Source organism: Rhineura floridana, chromosome 4 (genome assembly GCF_030035675.1).
Source record: "Rhineura floridana isolate rRhiFlo1 chromosome 4, rRhiFlo1.hap2, whole genome shotgun sequence".
Lineage (NCBI taxonomy): Eukaryota > Metazoa > Chordata > Lepidosauria > Squamata > Rhineuridae > Rhineura > Rhineura floridana.
In genome coordinates, this window is record NC_084483.1 from 11,603,570 (window position 1) to 11,626,085 (window position 22,516).

The 22,516-nt window shown below is 40.4% G+C and overlaps 1 protein-coding gene across 1 annotated transcript; it reads right to left on the reverse strand.

Moving 5' to 3' along the window:
• Positions 1 to 1,150: 1,150 nt before the first annotated feature.
• NPM1 (nucleophosmin 1) lies at positions 1,151 to 20,416 on the reverse strand. Its single transcript, XM_061622473.1, has 11 exons — positions 20,121 to 20,416; positions 18,669 to 18,748; positions 18,001 to 18,120; positions 14,380 to 14,473; positions 14,138 to 14,241; positions 11,785 to 11,855; positions 11,205 to 11,262; positions 7,799 to 7,882; positions 7,205 to 7,306; positions 2,404 to 2,478; positions 1,151 to 1,488 (listed from the first exon to the last, which is right to left on the reverse strand). Exons 1-11 carry the CDS (start codon positions 20,182 to 20,184, stop codon positions 1,450 to 1,452), a joined length of 891 nt encoding a protein of 296 aa, XP_061478457.1. The 5' UTR covers positions 20,185 to 20,416; the 3' UTR covers positions 1,151 to 1,449.
• Between the last annotated feature and the right edge of the window lie 2,100 nt (positions 20,417 to 22,516).

The following is a 22,516-nucleotide window of genomic DNA, read 5'->3' on the forward strand; positions in this document are numbered from 1 at the left end:
GGGGAGGAAATCACTCAAGCCCCAGGGGCAGGAAAAGTTTATGTATGAGGAAGAGTGAGATGAGCAGGCATGGATATTCAAGAGCCAAGAATAACCTAGAAGCCAGGGTTAAAGAAATGCCTTATCAAAGCCAATTTGTTGGCAATGAATGGTCAAAGACATGTTGGGAGAAGATGCATACCTGCAAACATCTATTTCTAGGAGTCTTCAGCATGGAAATACACATCTATCTTCCCCTTCTCTCACCCACTCCACAATACCAGCAAGGTGAGATCCTTCAACTTCCCTGAGAAATATATAGATTTTTCCAGCACCTGTCAGATTTAAATTTAGGTTTTGGTCAATTCTCTGCAGGATTTCCAGGCGGTTTGTGACAACTGACTTTACAAGTATATGCAGTAGCCAGTGTGATTATGCAGGTAATACCATGCAGGTATTTGATTCAGCACTTACCACTGCACTGTGAAGAAAACAAGGAATATAGTGATAGGCCATAGTGGTTATTCATTTTGACAGTGAAAACCCAAGAGAAAAAATTGGACACACTGTTATCTATTGCTGTTGATTCAATGACATTAATTTTCACCAGGGTCCTAGAAACAAAGACCAGCCAAATGTTCTGAGGAGGAAACCATTCCAATATATGTCTCCACTAAGCAACATCATTAGACCCACAGGTAATGAACATATTTTGCTATGTCCCTAGTTTATGTTGTTGGGTGTGCCCCGCTTCAAACCAAAGTATGGGTGATTGTCTTTGTCATCTTCAGTTTATAAAGCAGCTCCTGAAACTGAGTCAGCTATGATGAGAAGCAAAAGGTGAAGCTTGGTAACATTGTGATCAGTTGACTGTCTGATTAGAGGGGTATGGGTGACACTTTGAATCCTTGTGGATTAAAAGGCTAGAAGAAGGCTGAAGTGCAGACAAGTGGGACAAGTTAGGGAAAGGGAAAGGCATGGTAGTACAACTAAGTTGGAGGCTTCAAAAGAAGCAGAATCAGGAAGCAGAATTACTGAAAGAATGGACATTTTGCAAGAAATTGCACACCTTGTGTTATTGGGTAAATGTGATTAGGCAACCCTGCTTGCATGTGTGTACTACAACTTGTACAAAACAAGGACTAAATCTGACATCATGAAAAAGCAAAGATACTTAAAATACTAAACTTTATTTTCACATTTACATTTAGTTTCCCCACTTCCATTTTCTTACCACCACTACTATGCATTATCAAAACATTCCATACATATTTGAAATGAAAAGGGTGGGGTCCTGATCTTAAAAACTGAACAGGCATTTTGGACAACACATTCTTGGCAAGACATTCTGGACAACATTAATCAGACGTTGTAGGGAAAGCTTTAGCATTTATAAAAAGGACAGCCAGATATTAATGGTTAAACACACCGAATTGATACTTAAAAAGGAACCATTTATTAACTTCTTGCTTACAGAGTCTGCCTCCACTGCCAGAGTGCTTGAATAACCTAAAATGCATACAAAGAAGTTTAGTTTTGTCTTGATCTTCCTTTTGGGTACAAACTGTATTAAGCATCAGAAAAAAACTATTTAAGACAATTAATAATCAAAGTAATGTCTGCCTAAGATATTTATGGGCATGAAATTCTCCACTTGAAAATTTCTTTCATCTAGGTACAAGTGAACAGGACAAATGTATATGAAATCAAAGTCTGTACTGATTTTTAAAAAATGCTTACCAAGTACACTACTCAGTACACTAAGATTATAATTACTCAATTTTTGCCTTTTAAGACTGCTCACACCCTATAAGGTATAGTAAAGAAAAGCAAAAGGAAGGGTGTGTCTCAGGCAAATACTGTCTGAACTTTGCCTGCCCTGCCTCATGTCCAAATCTGCTTCAGTAGCTGAACTAGCTGCTTTCAAACATTCTCCTTCAACAGGCCATGATTTTTCCCTCCGACAGCTTTGAACTGTTTGGTGGAAGGAGGAAAGCATAACAATTTTGTTTAAGGAATTTTGATAGTGAAATTTAAGATTTACAGGTCTAACCCAATACAGCTTGCTTCCTGATACCAGGACCACCACCTCCTGGCATCGTCTCACACAGTAATTTGGTTGATTTTGGGAAAGGAAAGCATCGAGACTGCCAAAGATTCTAATACAGTAGTTCTTCCCTGCAAAAAGGAAACTGAAGGGAAGGCTAGCCAAATTCAGCAGTAGAAAACCACAACACCATTTTACTTTGTCAAAATGGTGCTGAAGAATCCTGTGGGTTTAGTGAAGAGTCACTGACCTTCAAAATGGAAAAAAAGTTTCCTTTCAGACAAACAATACAGTAAGTATTGTTCTAGAAAGTGACTGGCATAGGTGCATCAATTTAAAGTACAGTGATTTTATCAAAATCCGATTGTTTCCATTACCTTCTGGTCCTCTGTCCTGAAACAATTCTTAATGTAATTCACAAACTTGGCTTCCACCTTCGGAAGACTAATTCCCTGTTGTACAAAAGAAAACAAACAGCAAAGCATAAGATTATCACAACGAACTAAAAGACTTTTAGCCTGTGTGGTACATGGAAAGAAGTTACTGCACAAATGTTAAGGTAATTTGATTCACATGCAACATTCTGGAGGACTTTTGCAACTATCAATGAAGGCCTGAAGAGACAAAACATGCCACTTATTTACTGGTCATAAGACAAAATTTGATCTACTGACATTGTAGGCTAAAATTACAAGTACTCATAGAAAAAATGTGTATCAGCCTAAAGATGTCAACGCCTCGAAAAAAGCTGGAGAAGGGAACCACATTTTTCCCCCAGGAGGAAAAGTTAGAAAAACTGGCCGGAGGGGGGGGGGGATCCTCTTGAATAAAATTCTTAGAAGTACAAATGAAACATTTTTAAAGCAGTTGTACAGCTGTTACATCCAAATTACATTGTTCCAAATTTCCTAGACCCAATATTCAAAGGTAAGTGATGTGTGTGATGATAGCAATACTACTGCATTCCTCTGGAGAACAAAGAACTCTCCTGATTCCTGTTGGTTCACATTTGCCTCAGATTCCTCTATCTTTTGCACGAAATGAAATAACTGACAAATGTTTAAAAGTACACATACGATAAAGGAACTATTATGGGAAAAGTTAAGCAGTTTTGAGATCAAATTTCTGAAGCACACAAAACTCAAAATGCTTCAGAATTAGAATGTGTTGATTTTTCCAACACAGATAGATAAAACTTGAATTGCACCAGTAAGGTTATATTTAATGGTATAAAAATATAATTACAGGACTAAGTTCTGGACTAACGGCTAATCCCCCCCCCAGTTACTATGACACCTTCAGACTGTACACATTTACTGAGAAGCAAATTGCACTGAGTTCAGTGGAATCATTATACAGTGCAAAGGAATACCCATGTTTGTTGCCACTCCTTAATTGCATTATTGAAACTATTTTCTGGGATTTTTCTGCAAGGCAAGTTTGTTTCTGCTCAATGCTGAGGTTGTCAAATATTTAAGTCGAGATAATGAAACCTTCCTTCATTTATTATTGTTTCATTTATTCATTGTTTCAGTATTCAACTTCATCTCCCCACCCTACCCATTTACCCAACTGGCAAAAAGTTACACTTCAGTATCTTAGGATTTAGTAGTTTGCAGCTGTTGTCACTGGCTGGGTAAATTTGTAATAATTGTTTGACTGAAACAAAGCTACTTAGGGAAACATCCAGTGACGTCTCCTTGCTTGTACAACAGGACTTCCTATTTTCTCTTCTACCCATTTCCCCTCCTCCAAAAAAATCTGGCCTAAAGGTTTCCCCCAACCTTCTGGAGATTTTGAAGGTGCACAGGGAAGGAAAAGAAAGAAGATGCCCACTCATATTATACTGTACTTTTAACATTTTCATAAGTATATTTAAGGGCACATCTATCTGTGTTAATTACACATTATGTTCTTAAAGCAGTAAGTTTATGGACTCCACCCCCGCTTGCCAACTCCACCTATCATCAGTGCACCCCCCCATGGGTGGCCAGCACTCCCCCCTCCCCCCACAGGTCATCAGCCCTCCCCCCTCCCCCAGGGCCAGCTGCCATCGGGCACCTCTGCCCCACTTGTTCGCTCACCTGCATGCTGCCACCGGGCCTACCACCACCACCACCACACAATTTGCCCACTGCTGCAGGGTGACTTACACAACAGGCGCTTCAAGCAAGCGGCAGTGCTATCACCACCACTGTCCTGCCTCGCAGCATCACACTATGCGTGAATGCTTCTGCACAGGCTTCCGCCTGTGCAGAAACATGTAGCATGACACTTAGAAAAATATTATATAAGAAGATATGTATCTTATATTGACCTTTCCCCTAGAGCTCCATTTTTCAGGAAAAACAGATGATTACATTTCCAGACACCTGACTTCTGTGGCCAGATTTTTGCACAGTCACAAAGCAGTGCATGTAAAGGATTTCTCCCATACCAGTAATTAAAAATCCAAGCATATCCAACATTTTACAGAAAGTACCTAAACATAGGATTTACACGTTCTTCCCTATCATAGAATCATGAAAGTTGGGAGGGGTCTATAAGGCCATCGAGTCCAACCCCCTGCTCAATGCAGGAATCCAAATTAAAGCATACCCAACAAGTGGCTAGCCAGCTGCCTCTTGAATGCCTCCAGTGTTGAAGAGCCCACCATCTCCTTAGGTAATTGGTTCCATCATTATACTGCTCTAACAGGAAGCTTTTCCTGATGTTCAGGCTAAATCTGGCTTCCTGTAACTTGAACCCATTATTCCGTGTCCTGCACTCTGGCATGATCAAGAAGAGCTCCTGGCCCTCCCTCTGTGTGACAACCTTTCAAGTACTTGAAGAGTGCTATCATATCTCCCCTCAGTCTTCTCTTCTTAAGGCTAAACATGCCCACTTCAAGTCTCTCCTCAAAGGGCTGTTTCTAGTACCCTGATCATACTTGTTGCCCTCCTCTGAACCTATTTCAGTTTGTCTGTATCCTTCTTAAAAGGTTGTCATCAACAATTCTAAGATCCTTTTTGCATGTAGTATTGCTGAGCCAACTGTACAACTTTTTCTTTTTCCTAGGTGTAGAACTTTGCAGTTATCCTTGTTAAATTTCATTCTGTTGTTCTCATCCCAATGCTCCAGCCTATCAAGCTCGCTTTGAATTTTGTTTCTGTTTTCCACAATATTAGCTATCCCTCCTAATGTTGCAGACAGCTGGTATAGCACAGTGGGGAGGAGAGCCTGGCTGGGAGTCCAGAGTCTGTGAGTTCAAATCCCCACTCGTGTCTCCTGGGTGTCAAGGGCCAGCTAAAGATCCCCCCCATAGTGAGTGGCTCAGGGGTTACGTGCCCTGCCACCTGTGCAGCCGTGGGCAAGCTGCATAGTCCCAAGGAGCCCAGTTGCCCCCAACTGGCAGTTGTGGACAAGGAAGGGGTTGGCTTGTGCAGCTGTGGCAACCTGAGCGGGCCCTAGCCAGCTGGGGAGGACTAGCCTCAGAGGGAGGCAATGGTAAACCCTCTCTGAATACCGCTTACCATGAAAACCGTATACATACGGTCAGGTCCACCCTTAGCATGTGCGGGGCCTGGGGCAAAAGCATAGTTGCCCCCCCACACACATATTCTTTCTCTCTCTATATATATATATTGAGAGATATTTTATTTACGAATGTATGTAATTATAATATTTACATATGAGGCTAACAACTTATTAAATACAAATATGATTACCTTCACTTCAGGAAATATGCCTCTAGTCAACCTGTTCCATACATATCCATTTCTTCACTGGTCTCTCGACATCTGTCTTCCCTTTGTTGATATCTGCTAGATATAGCAGTCTATTTCTAGGCATATTTTCCCATCTTTATCTTCCTAACTAAACAATTGAAAACACTTTGTGCAGAACCATTGTTTTAAATGTCGAGGATGACAGAATTTAATCATTTCTGTAAATGTCTGGGCCTGGCTGCTTTGTTGATGGGTAATTACTTTCGGATTAAAATTAAAACAATACAAATATAAGAAACTATATTTATTCTCAAAGATTTATTTTCCTTGCTTTCACTTCTGCAAAATCATTAATCAACTTGTCAAAATCTAGATTTTTACAGCTGATGAGCGGCAGCAGCACAGGGAAGCCACTGACTCAGTCATGCAGCCGAAGAGCAGGCAGGGGATTCAAACCTCCCACCTAAAATTAGCTGGCTAAGCGCTGCACACCCGCTTCACAGCTGATGAGCGGCGGCAGCAGATGGAAGCCACTGACTCAGGCACACAGCCGAAGAGCAGGCAGGAGATTCAAACCTCCTGCCTAAAATCAGCTCAGGAAGCTGCTGGAGAGACGGCTGCCACACAGCTGAAGAGAGAGGAAAACCCCCGCCACAGCCCAATCGCCAAGTGTGAGAGCCCCCCAAAGCACGGGGTCTGGGGCAACTGCCCCGCTTCCTAGTGCCTAGGGGCAGCTCTGCATAGGGTAGCCATAAGTCGGGAACGACTTGAAGGTAGTCCATTTCCATTTTTTCCTAATGTTGCATCATCTGCAAATTTTATAAGCATTCCCTGTACCTCCTCATCCAAATCATTAATAAAAATATTCAAGAGCACTTGGCTCAGGACTGAGCCCTGTGATACCCCAATTGTTACCTCCCCCGTTTGAGAAGGAACCATTGATAAGCACTCTTTGAGTATGATTCTGTAGCCAACTGTGGATCCACCTGATAGTTGTTCCATTCAGCCCACATTTGCTAGCTTGTTAATCAGAGTATCATAGGGCACTTTTGTCAAAGGCTTTGCTGAAGTCAAGATATATTATGTCCACAGCATTCCCATAGTCTACCAAGGAAGTTACCCCATCAAAAAATGATGTAAGATTATTCTGGCAGTATTTGTTCTTAACAAATCCATGTTAGCTTCTAGTAATCGCTGCATTGTTTACAAGGTGCTTACAGACTGACTGCTTTATAATCTGCTCCAGAATTTTCCCAGGGAATGATGCTGGACTGACTGATGTGTAGTTCCCAAGTTCTTCCTTTTTAAAGGTAGGCATAACATTAGCCCTCCTCAAGTCATCCGCCACTTCACCCATCCTCCATGATTTCACAAATATAAGACAAAAAAATTATTGATTCTCAGTAAAGCGAAAATCTGATTTTCAGTAATGCAAACTCTGCTAGAGTAGCCAGTTACTGATTACACCTACCTTTTGTACACTTGCTTGCATTTTTGCTTTAATCTCATCTAGAGAGAAGGATTTTGGTGTTTTTGGAGTCTGTGGTTTCTTCTCTTTATGAGCCTCTGGAGTCTGAAACACACAAAAACATGAGTTTCTCAACAATATGAGAAAAAAGTATTTAAAGTCTGGTCGTTATATCCAGTATCGTTTGCGTACACTATATGCTTTAATTAGATTCAAATTATTAACATAGTCCTGTGTTCTCCTATGCAAGGCAAAAGGTGTCACAACCAGGTAGCAAGTGACCTTGTGCCAATATAACATTGCATCTGGGAGACAGGAGTAGTGGGAGACAGGAGTAGTAGGTGTCAAAGTGCACAGCCATAGGTGTCTAGCTTGTACAGGTAGAAATCCAAATATACAGCCCTTCTGAAAAATTGTTTTATCAACCATAATAATATGAATTCTAGTACTTAGAAGCTGTATTTTAAATCAAGTATTAAAATCCCACTGCTAACTTCCAACGTTTAAGAGTGAACAGATATTCAAATAATTCTTAATTACTTTCCAAATCTGTAGATAAATTATGAATACCATGTGTGTTAAATACTTTATACGTACTTTTGACTTGGGTGTGGCCAACTTAGAATCTTTTCCATTCTGGTTTGATTTTGGTGTGTTCTTTGCAGAAGAATCTCGGGTAGGCTAAAATTAGAATAAATATTAACCTCATTTTAAACAGATACTGTAAAAGCTCACTGTTAATGTGCGCCAATAGGTAAGAGAAAACAACAACAACAACGAGAATCTATCAGTGCTTCCATGATGGAATCGAATCCTAGCTTGTGGAATCTTTTGGCAGGAGCCTAAAGGTGCCTAACTAAGCAGACATTTTTCTTGTCTATAACAGAATACATTTTGTAGACTATGCAGTGGTCTGAAGTAGACATTTTTCCACTATGGGTGATTAGTGCTAATCATAGAGCAGACCTTTTGAAACCAACGGACGTTACATTAATTTCAGCGGGTCTACTCTGGTGTATGACTTATTTGGAATCCACCTTAATTTTTTCTGCAAAAATGTAACTGTGTTTTGTAAATTTAATTAATAACATAATAAATGAACCCAGTACAAGAAAAAATGGGCAACTGGAATGGATACAAGTCCAATCTAAAATCAGAGTTGTAATTAACTTTCTTCTGGAAAATATCTCTGGGAAGCACATATTTATCCACACAACTCTTCTGGCATGCTAAGTCAGTATGTGAACAGGTTAGACTATTTAGAGTAACAGAAATATAACCAAAAAAATTAGAAAGCCATTTTGGGGCATAAAGAAATATTGAGTTCCAAAATTTGTTCATTAAGGAAATTCTCTGTCTATATTCCTTGATCTCTGAAGAAGTCCACCAACTGCCTTAACAGTTTATAGTGCCTTCATTTTTTATGCTAAAAAAATTAACATAACATACATTTAATAAACATCTGGAAGAGTAAATCAATTAAATATAAATCAAATAAACATGTCAAATCAGATCTCCATAGATTTAGGACAGGGGAAATTCCTTTGGAAAATCCATGACACTGATACTGTGCAAGCAGAGAAACATGTGGGGATATATTCCATATATGCTACTGAGTCCCTTAAAGGAAGGTCAGAATACAAATGGAACAAATATAGTTTTGTGCTCAAAACAGATTATATTAATCTTTGGCATCAAATTAGTCCACAGTTCAGTACTGAATATTCATATTTATTTGCATTATCAAGCATGTATGAACCCCTCTATTTCATCTTAGTTATTTTGTTGTTTTCCTCAATAAAGTTATATTTAAGTTACAAATGTAGTCGTACACATTAATGGACAGAGACCAATTTCTAACCAAATCCCCAATTCTAGATCAGATTTTTCCCATCTATGATTTTCCAGAAATTATACAAACATGCAATGAATTCAGATAAATTAATCCCTAAGCTTCAATATGTAGCTTTAAGCATCTCTAGCCCACGTTAAATCTTTAAGCCACAGTGCCACCTAGAGCTTCAACTCCGTAAAAAAATCTGTAAAATATGCAAGAGACTTTTTTATATAGTTTAACTTCTCTCAAAGAATGAGATTTCGCTATTTGAAGGCACAAAATTTTGTTAACATCCTGGTTGACTCCAAAGATTTTTCTACATAATGCAAGACAACTTTTTGCAATTGCTTCTTATGCAACTTTTGCTTTTTAAAACCAGGACTTGAAAAAGCATTTTCCTAATTGTACCCAGCTACACAAGCACAGTCTATAAGTACCTCTGCCCCCACCCCCAGGGCTGTGGAGTCAGAGTCAGAAGCTATTTTGGGTGGAGTCGGAAGAAATGTACCGACTCCGACTTCAAAATAAATTTTGATTGACAAATTTTTTAAAATATAAATTCAAAATGTCAAAGAAGCTTCCCATGAAGTCAGCTGTAGTTGAGCATTTCACCATAACTCAAGATGGAAAACATTTTGTGTGTCAGTGTATGACACAGGACCCAGATGAAGACAAATGCTGTGATGCCAAGATCAGCGCATATTCAGGCAGCGATAAAAATGCTCCTATGAGAGCTTCCAATGTAAAAAGCCATTTACAGCCCTTTCCAGGGCTGTGGAGTTGGAAGCAATTCTGGGTGGAGTCAGAGTTGGACAGTTGAAAAATAGAGGAGTCGGAGTCGAAGGTTTGGCGTACCGACTCTGCAGCCCTGCCCATCCCCACTTAGAAAAGTGGATTTCAGTTCACAGTCCAGGCAGAGGCAGATGAATAGAAAATGCCAAGGCAGAGTACATTCCCACATACTTTCCTATCCCAAAGCTCTTCAAGGCATAAACACGAACTTGCAAAACTCATTGACGGTCAGCCTCCCACTCTATCCTAGGCCGAGAAGGGGATTAGGTTAATGCAGAGCCCACGCCCTTCAACCCTGTTGAGCTAATAGCATTTTACTAGGAAAAGCCATGCACACAGTCAGGTTATGGTTCGTGTGTGCATGCACTTCACCACAACAGAAAGGACTTGCCTGATGGACAATTTATTCATACAACCAGGCAAATAAAAAAAAAGATGTGGTGGTTCAGCTACCAAGTCAAAAAGCCGAAGCACACAGGACTTGAGAAATGTTTCAGAGCCAGCAATGGGGGAGGGGGTGACAAGAGCAATAGTACTTTGCAAGTGAATTGGGTAGTTCCATTCTTGAGGAAGGAATGATATTTAAGGTAGTGATTATCAACCCTGAGACACTGGTCCAGGCCCATGCTTGGAAGCCTCCTTCCTCAGTATGGTCATAAACCTTACTTAATATGCTGAATTTACAACTAGAGCATGAGCTCAATGAAGGTGGAAGAAACATATACCAAACCATCTTTTAAAAACCCCTGATCTGAATTAGTTAAAGCTTTTTTTGAGGCTTTGACATGTAATCAGTAACAATTAACAATTTGAAGATCTTTTGCACTAACATGGCAGATGGGAACATATATTGTTGAACATTCATATAAAAAGGCAGGATAGAAATCCTTCCGTTAAAAGTAACTAAGCTCTTGTTCAGCAACTGTCACCAAAATGTGAAAACTGTAAGACAGATATTGAAAAGACAAACTGTTCTGAGGGTTGGGATACAATGCTTTGCCTACCTCCACTTCCAGTTCTCCATTACTGAGGCAGTCTCACATGCAGGTCCCTCTACACAACAAGAACTAGAACAGTGCTCTCTCAAACTAAAGTAGGCTGTGCCAAGTATGTTGCTCATCCTAGAGATATAAATCTATTTTTACAGGCTGAAATACTCACCTAAATACTGCACTGATTTGCTCTGGATTTATAGCTTCTGAAAAGCCATTATGCCCAAATATTTTATATGCTTAATTTTAAATTCAAGCACAAATTTCATATTGCATAAACGAACTCCCCAGCATAAGCCAACTCCCCACCATATTGTTAATAATTATTTAGCTAAGCTCAAGATAAAATACTGTGTATAGTCTGTGAATTATATTTGCTCACTTTTTTTGCTGGAGTCCTCTCTTCCTCCTCATCTTCATCCATGTCATCATCATCATCACTACAATTGAAATTCTAGTTAGTATGAATACCTAAAAGTTTGACATTGTCATCAAACATCTTTGAATTCCTCATCCAAGTTGTATTATATCAATAAGGAATAAACAGTAGTGGGTACAACCACAACCTAATGAGAACTGGGTTTTTGTGGGAAGGACAGCAGTCTCAGAGTACACAGAAGTACCCCTAATTTAATTCTGTTTTATTTAAACTGCTCTGGAGAATCCATTTTGAATTGAACGCAGTGTAGGAAATGTTTTTGTTTCAAACTTCACCAGCAAAAGTTGAAATTCTACTGTTATTAGTAGCAACATTTTAACAAGGCAACATAGTCTTTCAAATGGTTATAAATAAAACTTAATGTGATAAATTGTTCCTAATCTGTTTCACTACTTTTGAAAAAGACTACTTTTCAGAGTTACATTTTCTGGATGCGAAAGTGACATTTCTTAGTGAATCGTTAAATAAAGTTGCACATTGCTCAAACTTAGGCTCTACACAAGCTATTTAAAAGGCAACGTACTCTTCATCATCATCATCATCTTCGTCGTCGTCGTCATCATCATCATCCTCCTCCGTCAGTTTTGCTTTTTTCTTTAAAAAACACATGGGTGAGAAGCCAAACCATGGCGGGAGCAAGTTTACCACCCCATAAGCCACAAAAGTACACACACACAAAAGCAGGAGTGGAGACCTGTTGTCCCCAAAGGGATGCAACTGGGCAAAGCCAAGGCTGTGTAGAGGAGTCTCTGACCCATTCCTCTTTAAAGCTCTGGGAACAGCTGAGACAAGGGCCTTGAATGTGCGCCCGGGTGACATGCAAAGTGCAACAGCCAAGAGCAGGAAGGACTAACTTTATTAAAACAGCTTCTAGACACAATCTAAGGTGAATAAGAACATTCTGAAAGACCAGTAGGTGGCTCTCTTCCTCCAGCATCTTTACTACCCAACCAACATATTAATCCTTGGGATCCCTGCTTACCCCCACCTTCACAAATGGGAAATAACACAGCTTTCTCTTTATACAGTAGGGCCCCGCTTTTCGGCGGCACCAGCATGGGGAGCTCACGTGCTACAGCTGATCACTGTCAGCTGTAGCGTGGTGGCTGGAATACAGTAGGGCCCCACTTCCTGGCAGTTTTCGCTTTTTGACGGGGGCCTGGAACGTAACCTGCCATATGAGCGGGGCCCTACTGTATTGGGAAAACTAAGAACTATTATCTACAAAACCAACTTAATGCCTGATACAATTCTGGAAATTGACCTACTTTAAAGAGTTTGGATGGATGACTCCTCACTTTTTGTTGTTGTTATACCATCACCCTAAGTTTAATGCACTGCCTCTTTGTACCCTTGTTTACTTACAACTCTATGCACTTTTCATTATTTAAGACATTAGAAATCCTTTCCATCAACCTTCATATATGCTTTTTGAGACTGAACTAACACTATCTCTATGATATATATCAGAACAACTAATGATTAACTATCTGACAACTAACAACTGTTTGAGACAGTAATAACTGGTGGAAATGGTTTATAAGAAAAAATGTAAATATACTGCCTTCAAGTCGATTCTGACTTATGGCGACCCTATGAATAGAGTTTTCATGGTAAGCAGTATTCAGAGGGGGTTTACCGTTGCCTTCCTCTGAGGCTGAGAGGCAGTAACTGGCCCAGAGTCACCCAGTGAGCTTCATGGCTGTGTGGGAATTCGAACCCTGGTCTCCCAGGTCGTAGCCCAACACCTTAACCACTACATCACACTGGCTCTCTTTGGTTTATAAGAAAGGGGAAGGGAAAAGAAAAGAGGGGGAAAAAGTCTCAGTCTTATCGCTGAAACATCTTGTTTAAAACTAATCCTCATTACTCTTAGGGTGAATAATATGGATTAACTGATTTGATTGTAGTATGTGTCCATTAAGAACTACAGTCATCTCATAAATTAAGCTAGATTACTGATTCTGTGTGTGCATATAAAAATATAACCACAGTAGGGCCCCACTCATACAGCGGGTTACATTCCGGACCCCCGCTGTAAAACGGATTGAATAGAATGGCATGCAATGCCCAAAAACCACTGTAAAAGCGGAACAAGCACCGTATGAGTGGGGCTTTAGTCTAATTACATCTAATTGAGACCGCTGTATTAACAAAGCGCCATAAAGCAAAGCGCCGTAAAGCGGGGCCCTACTGTAAATCTATACTGATGAATTATCTTAACCCCCTACTTTTTGGTACTTTAGTATGTTACTGGATCTTTGTTTAGAATAGTATGCCAACGTGGTGCCCTTGGGGACTTTCCCTGACAGCTATGAGGCCTGAGTCCCCCCAACTCACTACCCCTTTAGTAATGAAAGTGCGAGGATGGTTACCTTTTTCTCCCTTGGAAAGTATAGAGCTGAAGAAGGAAGTTGGAAAAGTAATGATATATCTCACTTCCTCTTTCAGCTCTATGTGCTCTTCAAGGTTCAGATTAATTCTACTGGATCCAACTTTTACCAAATCCCTGGGAAAAGTGAAGTGTGTGTGATTGCTTTCCTTCTGTTTATCGGGGGGGGGGGGGGAGGCAGTCACAGCACCACTTGCTCAAAAATCCAAATGTACCCAACAGACCACAGAAAGGTCAGTGACCAATTCAAAATAAAATATTTTGTCTTTTTACATATACCACATTATGGGACTGGCTCTAATTGATACAGTTTAATTTTATTCATAAACTAGATTCACAGAACACAAAATTTCTCTTGCCAGCCATGCAAGCTAGAACACAAGATTAGCTTGGTTTTTAGGAGCTCATGCAAGGAAACCCATTTCTAATTTCCTGTAGATACACAATCAATGACAAAGCAACTTCCCCCATTTTCCAGGCTTACCTGTGGAACTTTAGCCAATGTCACACCTGCAGGCCTTTTTGCTGTATTATGCAGTACCTTATCATCATCTTCATCTTCAGAAGACTCTGGTTCTTCCTCTAAAGCTAAAGATATGGGCCAGTACAAATAAAATTAGACAATTCTTTAACTTTCAGCAAGACGTAAGAAATTAATTCCATTTACCAAATTTAAGTGTACAAATAGAAATAATCTAAGTTAACATAGAATGTTAAACTTCGTACCTACTAGATGTTGACCACTGACATAGACAGGCCCAGAACCACTTTTCAACCTCAGAATTACTGGTGGTGTAATTTCAAAGCCACCTAATGAAACCTGAAGGGGAAAAAATGTACAAAGAGAAGTTGAAACATTTGTATCAAATATGCAGTACCACTGAACTACAGAACAAATCCCACAGGTATAGAAAAGGCACTGGGGATATCATGCAGCTGAGCTCAAATCTGCTAAATTGGATTAGGGTTCATGAGCTGCATTAAGAAGTTGGAAGCTGAGCCAGGCAGACTTTGATAAAACCACTCACCATGTGGCAAGTAAATGAGGTAACAATAAGGCTTTTATGACATCAAATTCAAAATGAATGGAGAGGGAAGCTGTCTTATCTATGCTAATAGAGGCAAGAGAACACACATTAAAAATGGAAGGTGGTGTTTATTCTCTTTTGGTCTGCAACCCTTGTAGTCACTAAAAACAGAAAGCATTTTTTGCTAACACAAGGTACTAAATACCAAGAAACTGAAATAAAAATGAGGAAAACCATCAAGCGTAAAGCTGAACCTTTGTTGTTTTTTTCTTTGATAGGAGTTCAGTCCAGCAGTTTAAGTGATAAAACTTGATAAAAGCTAAATGCATTTCAGCTGGCTGAAGATCCTTTATTAAAGCTGAATGCACTGTTGCATGGCTGCGATACAGCCTGCTGTACAAAGGTAAGAGTCACATCTGTTGTTGTGCCTCTGGCCCCACCTGCAACTGGCATGTAGCCTATACAGTAAAAGGTTGCCTATGAGGATTTTAACTGCCATCAAGTCTGTATAGCAGGAGCTGCCACGTCCTGGACACTTGCCACCAGCTTTGTTCCTGGATCTGATCTGGGGAGAAGCATGCTTCTGGCTGCTCTTTATTAAGGGCAAGGCAGCCAGAACTCCCACCAAAATCCTTTTTCCAAGTGTGTCACGTCTTTATAGATTGTGAGCCTGAGGGCAGAGATAATCTTAGTACTGATTTTTTGAAAGCCGTTCTGAGAGCCTTTTTGGCTGAAGGGTGGAATACAAATGCCTTAAATAAATAAATGTAGCCCTTGGGCTAAAAAGGCTTCAACATTTCTGCACATTTTTTGAAATTATGAAGTCAGCAGTATTAGCAATCATTTAAAAACATAGGCCACTTAAAACAGGTAAAATTTAAATCTCAGCAGAAATAAAAAAAGCTATCCAATCTAAGATAGTCCTCAAAAAATACCAAAAAAGGGCACCATGGTGGGACTCTACTTCACAGGTGGCTAGTAGAAACTAATGCTTGGCTACCCATATTTGCAAGTCCCTGGAGCCAAGCTTCCTTGGTAATGAATTCCCTATTCACAGGGCATTCAAATCAGATCATACTTCTCTGAAGTGCTCAAAATAAATTAAGAAATCTGATGTAGGATAAAAACTTTTCATAATGAAATATTTTCCCCTTCCAAAATTGCATTGCTTTATAGAATTAGTAGCATTAACAAATGAAAACAACACTTCTCAAGTTGGGTTTGTATTTTGAAGTAATTAATTTTCTTCAGGCAACAGCTTAAAGGAGGCATGGCACTTAATATCAATGCATAGCCCTTTAAACATACATTTTTTAGCATCTGAACAGTTTAACAGCTTCATTCTCCCCTTAAAATGTAAATATAAGGAACTATATACTATTAAATAGAAATAATTCTAAGTAAGGCTATACACATTTGTTTAAATGTAACGGGCAAAATCCAGTGATTCCATCTACCAATAGAACCGACACAGTTGACAGAACAGCTCCTCTTTCTCCTGTAGCTCCTCCAAAATCTGCTCTAGAGAAATGGGAGGCCCACCAGACTGGGATGGTGGGCTGCAAATGGGGAGTAGAGAAAAATGAATTGTCACCCACTATTTAAACCTTATTAAGGGTGCTTTAATTATTCCCCTAATCAATTTCTTCAAAATTCTACTGAAAAAAACTGTTGAAATAATAAACGTGTAAAATTAACTTTGTGTCTGTTTCCTACATAAGCATTCCATTAAGAGTACCAAGAACATTTCTAGTAAATCTACAACATTGCAAAAAATACAGGACAACCAAACCAAAATCATGTCACAACCCAGGAAACCTGGAAAAATTGTGATGTAACACGACACCACAGGTTAGGGCCGAATAAGTAAGCCGTAGTCCCCTCCAAGGGTACAAACGAAGAGCCAGAAACTTCTACTTCATTTTTCAACTAACAGCAGCATGTTTCACCCAAGTAAGAAGAAACTATAAATAGCATAAAGTTTAAACTACTGTTTGCCCAAACAAGCCAAAACATCTTGTATTGTGGCATTCCTGTCTTAAGCGGGTAGAACACTTCTGTAACAGTAGCAGGCACACCACGCTCCACTAGGAAAAGTAGCCTAATGAAACAAGCTGCCCACCTCTCATTGCATCAAGATACAACATTTTCAAGAAGCCATCAAGTTACTACTGCTGGTTCTGCTGTATTTTAAGGCACCACTGAAATGTTCAATAAATTGATTGACTAGCTCTGATAAGGTATTTGGAACAGGATCCTCCACAAGTCGTGCAAGCTTGGGCTGGGCTGTGGCAGTTGTAAATCTATAGCTGGATACTTGCATAGTATGTCTGGTCCCTCTGTGAACAGAGTATGGAAATTATGGACTAGATCACTGGGAGTTTACTTACTGTTGTGCTTGTAGTATTTAACACACTTAGGCAGTCCCATTCTGGAGACTGAAGAAAATTACTGCTATCAAGACAGTTGAAATATTGTGCAACAGGAGCAGAGCAGACCTGATCACCTGAACTGAAAATTGCCACCTGTACTATCTGTTCCTCCCAGACTTGATCTGGAAGGGGGGAGTGTCTGTATTATCTGCTCTACTCCCAGACTTGATCTGGATGGGGTGAGTGTTCCAGGAAAGAGTTGCTGTTTGCCCCACTGAAGAGGTCAAGAGAGCCAGAACCCGAACAGATTCCAGAGTAAGGTAAGCTAGTCTGTTCCTTGCTCTAGACCAGTGGTTCTTAACCTGGGGTGCACGCACCCCCAAGAATGTGAGACACTTTTTCTAGGGGTGCAAGGCATTGTTCGAGATTTTAAAAAATCATTTAAATAGAAGCTAAAACACACATTAAAATTAAATTAAATGGTATTTTTTCAGGAGATGCGAGAGCATATTTTGGAAATCCAAGGGGTGCTGGCAGTGTAAAAGGTTAAGAACCACTGCTCTAGATCCTATCCTGCTAAGACTATAAATAGCACTATTGAGAATTGTTTGTAAGTGATTTTGCACTACATAATCTGCTTTAAGAAGCGTTGAAAAGCAACACAAAGGTTCTAATGCAAGTATAAAAATTCAAGACGGTGGCTTGCTTAAAAACACCAGGTGAATTATGGCCAAAATGAGATTAAAGCTGAGAACTTCTCATTCGTTACACTATTACCAGCTCTTTTCTGCAGCCATTCTGGCAACAGATGGAGAAGGCAATGCAGGTACACCAGAATCAAATCCTATCATGCAAGAGTACAGCCAGTAAAGTATTGGCATTTGTGTATTATTTCTTTCTCTTTAGATTTCATCCCATTAATTTTAACAGACAAGCAAAACCCTTACCGTAGGCTGCACTGACATCTTCAAGGATGCCAGTGTGACTGTGATCTGGTTGCCTTCATAGTCCAATGCTTCTGCTTCAACAACATGCAACTCATCTTTAGCACCAGCCCCTAAACTAACCTGCATAAGAAGGTACAGTGTTTTTAAGAAAAACAACTGAGCTTTACAGTTTCAATGTTAAAAGCTACCTAACAGAAAGAATAGTAAAGCTAAATACACCATACAAAACCCCATATTTTATTAACCATTGGAGCAACAACTTAAGCATATACTGAGTAATCAAGATCAATCAAGATGCTCAGGAACACCTTGGTTTTGAGAATTGCAATACTGAGTGGTAGGGTCCCCAGGAAAACCAGTTTTTTAAGTGGAACAATAAGTTAATATATCTCATTTTTCCCATGTGTAGGTGAATGCAGTGGTTTTTTAACAGGTCTTCCGTGGTATCCTCTGGTGCCACAGCAGTGCGGTAATCTATACATATCAACAGGGTAGGCCAATGCCTGGATGGAAGCATCTGAAATCCCCACTAGCCACATCTGAGAACCTATCATCAAATGCACTTTTAAGGTGCAATTGCCACAAGATCGTGCATCAGCACAACCTGCATTTACTCAGCTGCACTTGTTCCAATGGTTCTTCAATATTTTCCAAGAATCAGCACTTACCGTTCTTAAAGAGAGCTGATGCTCGTTTTCTTCATCATTCACCTTGAAATGATACTCCTTGTCTGCCTTTAATTCACAACCTGCAAAAGCAGCAATAATGTGTTGTGATTATACTGTTAAGTAAATTGAACTTTTAGCTTCCTTTACAGGCCAAACTTAGAACAGATTTAGTACACAGTATTTCAGACTACTCAGAAAAAAGGCCCACTGAATTCAATAGGAATTGCCTCCAAATAAACGTGCATGGGACTACAATCTTAAATTCTCATTTTTAACATGTCAGATAACTATAATTTACTTCATTTCAACATCTATAAAAAAAAGTTTCCAGACTTTATAGCTATGTTGTAATTTATCACAAGTGAATGCAACAAATTAGCCTATAGATAATAAATTCTAAGTGATATTTAAAAACACAAGGGAAAGCTTTCTAGTACCAATCTCCTATTAACATGCCTTCTTAAAAGCTTGTAATGCCATGCCTTTCTAGAACATAACTTAGTGTTTCAGGGTTGGCAGGCAACAACATGGTTTGTAATTTCACTTATATGCCCATACGTTACAAAGAAGGGAGTTGCCATCTACCAAATACACATCAACATCTTATAAGATGCTATCATGTTCCACTTAAGCAGGTAAGCCATCATATTTCTTTCTCTCCTCCCCACCTGGTGTCGCTGGAATACTAGCCTCTACAGCAGCGTTCTGCTTTTCACAGCAGGCCTAGTTCAGCCTAGTTTTGAGATGGATTCATCTGTGTCCCAACTAGGGTACCTCAAAGTTGTATCACCTTAAATGACACGTGACAGAGGCACCCATTATTGAAATAGATAAACACCCAACGACCTCCTTCCGAGAGACAAAGGCAATGTAGTTTCTTTCCCTGATATGCTTGTTATATACACAAAGGTTTTTTAAGCGAGTTCCCCATAGACGCTTAAGTTCAACATTCGCGTCTTGCGTCTGAACCCCAAGGTGAGCACGTGACGATGCTGCGTATGTAGCTGGGGGAACTAGAGACAACAGGCCTTGCTCCTTCCTCAGTCACGTGACGAGTAAAAAAAAAAAAGCACAGCCAGGAACTGGTGGGCTCGAGGCCAAAACTGCGTCAACGGCTGCAGCGGCGCCCGCCTAATGGAAGAACAGCGGGGGAAAGACAAAGGAAACCCCCGCCGGTGGCTCAGGTTCCCGCCCTGCTTCCTCCAAGCAGGCCGGCGCAAGGTCATGGCCGCCGTCCCAGAAACCCACGCCACGTGGGGACGCCGAGCCGAACCTCAACAGTAGACGCCTCAAGGCCGCAAGATAAAAAGGGAGAAATATTGGGTGGGGAAGAGAAGACTGCGCGCGCAAGAGAGAGATAAAGAACACGCGCAGAGGAACGTTCGAAATGTGGGGGGGAGGGGCGCGCGGAAAGAGATTGCTCGCGCACACGCGCAGCCTATCCTCTCTTACCGAAGAGGAAGGTCTGCGGCCGCAGGGAGCCCATGTTGTCCATGTCCATGCTGCTGTCCTCCATGTTGCTGTTGGTTGTTGTCGAGTTCCTCCTTCCTTCGCCTCCTCCTCAATAAGGGTCGCGAGAGTGGGATGGAGAAGGGCCTAAAGAATTATCAAGCGTGAGGGCACACACCCAACGGACGGAATAGTGCACTGCGAGAAAGAGCCCGCCTCCTTCGCCCTCCCTGCGTATATAGACTTGCAGATCTCGCGAGAACTGTTCGCAACCCTCCGCGGCACTAGCTGCAGCGCCTCCCATCAATCCCTGCTCCCGGGCGCGTGCGCTTCTCGACGTGGTTTGACCAGCGCACGCGGTTGGTAGGTGGGCGGAGTATTTTATAAACCGAGTCGGTGCTCAGGTCGCGCGTGCGCTGTCGGAAATAGATTTTTTTTCGTTTTACGCTACCGTTAGGTGCTTTCGCTTAAAACTAGCAGACAAAATGAAGAATATGGGGCCAGGGAGGATTGGGGGCGTTCTGTTTAAAACAAAGGTTAGTTTTTACTCATAAGAAACAGTGCGAGCTCTGCTCCTTAGGTTAGTTTATAAATCACTTCAATGACAATTACACCCAGTCACAAATACGTTAAAGCTTTTTACAGGATTGGCAATTGCCCCATATTCATACCATAAACACAGAGCATACTATAAACATCAATCCTTGATGGGAATTTTTTTTTTTTTAAAAAGAAGCCTTTAGAGCTATAAAAAGTATACACTGTTTAAAAACTAGAATTTAAATAAAAGTTACTTTATTTAGTCTAAACATTTATGTACCACTTTTCCAAAACTCACACTAACAAATGAAATCAGTCTACTAACACATTTGCCAAAAAAAAAGGAACAGTCTACAAACATATTTGATTCGGGAACCATAAAGCAGAAATGAGTGTAGTGTGTGATAGTAGATGCATGGATCTTTACAGTGAGATTTTGGTGTTATAAGTACACACCTGTTCGTAATATTATCTGTGAAATGTTGGCATATGGATTTGATTTCATTTGCTTTTTGTTCTGATTCTCTCATTCACTCCTAATCCCTGATATACTTGTAAACAAGGTGGTGGAACAGTGTGTGCAATTCTTCAAGAGTGTGTTAAATGCAACCTTCATATTTGCACATTTCAGATTTGGCATGCAAAACATAAGCCCTCTGTTAGGATCTATGGATTCTAATGGTATTTTACGGAAGTAAGCCCATGCAGTAAACGCTAAGCAGTACTTACACTTTAGCTTGGTAGAAATTACACTGAGACTCTGGTATAGGGGGAAAAATAACAAACTAAGTTTACTGTAGGAAATACATTTAGATAGAAAAGATCTACATCTGAGAAACTAGACAGGAGATGCTGCAGAAGAGATTTTGCTTCATCTATGTTCCTCCACGAGCCATGCTGGTAAGAAGGACAGAGGAAGACAGATCAGAGAAGGAATAGGAAAGGAGATCAGGAAAGGAGTACTGTATCAATGTACCCATGGAAGGAAAGGTCAGCTTAGGTGAGTGGACAGATCAGTAGGAATCTAGGACTTCTATCTCTCCACTCCCTATGTAGCATGCAGTTCCCTCCCAGGATTCAAGCTGAGTTGCACTGTCATATTTCCAACACCCTCTTCATGTGTTCACTTCTCCACAGAAGGGTCTTAACTGTGTAGAGTCAGATGATGTCAAACATTTGCTCTTAGGGGACTGCTACTTGTATTCAGCCAAACATACATAGAAGCTTCCTTTAGACCTTTGCACTAAAGTGTACACATGAAGATTTGAGAGGAGCTCTCCCACTGAGGAAACCGGGGACTGCACTTGCATGTAGGTCCCCACCCATCCACACAGTTCTAATCCTCACATGTTCAGGCAAATGCCTGAAGAGGACTTCAGATAGAGTTCTAGAAGGTGCACGTAAGATTTATTGAACCAAGTAATATCTTCTGAACTTGGGGACTTTATATCTTCTGATTTATCTTATTCCTGCAACCCAAGTGCGCGTCAAATGGATATTCCACCAACTACGAATAATTGTCTTCCTTCGCTGACAACGAGCCCAAATAAATCTCATCCATGGAAATTAGTTCTACAGGCAGATAAGTTGGTAATCTCTTTTAAAGCTAAAACTTCTGATTATCGTCTCTGGACCCCAAGCATCGAATATTTGGACAACTGCTTTAGTAAATCTATGGCTGCACCCTGTAGAATGGGTTATATAAGATCCATGAAAATCCTTTCCAAGACTCCTTATGAATGACGCTTGATTGTATCATGCCACTCGCGCGATGGCGAATCAGATCTTCCGTATAAGAGATACTTTATATAAATTTGGTATGTCAGTCCAGAGATTTTATTTAAACGTATCTCCTCCGA

Excerpts from the sequence above, each read along its gene's own strand:
- NPM1 (XM_061622473.1), bottom strand. The coding sequence starts at position 20,184 with ATGGAGGACAGCAGCATGGACATGGACAACATGGGCTCCCTGCGGCCG. Across the intron at positions 14,474-18,000 it reads AGATGTCAGTGCAGCCTACG|GTTTCATTAGGTGGCTTTGA; the intron begins GTAAGGGTTTTG and ends TTTCCCCTTCAG. Across the intron at positions 2,479-7,204 it reads TGCAAGCAAGTGTACAAAAG|GGAATTAGTCTTCCGAAGGT; the intron begins GTAGGTGTAATC and ends TTTGTACAACAG.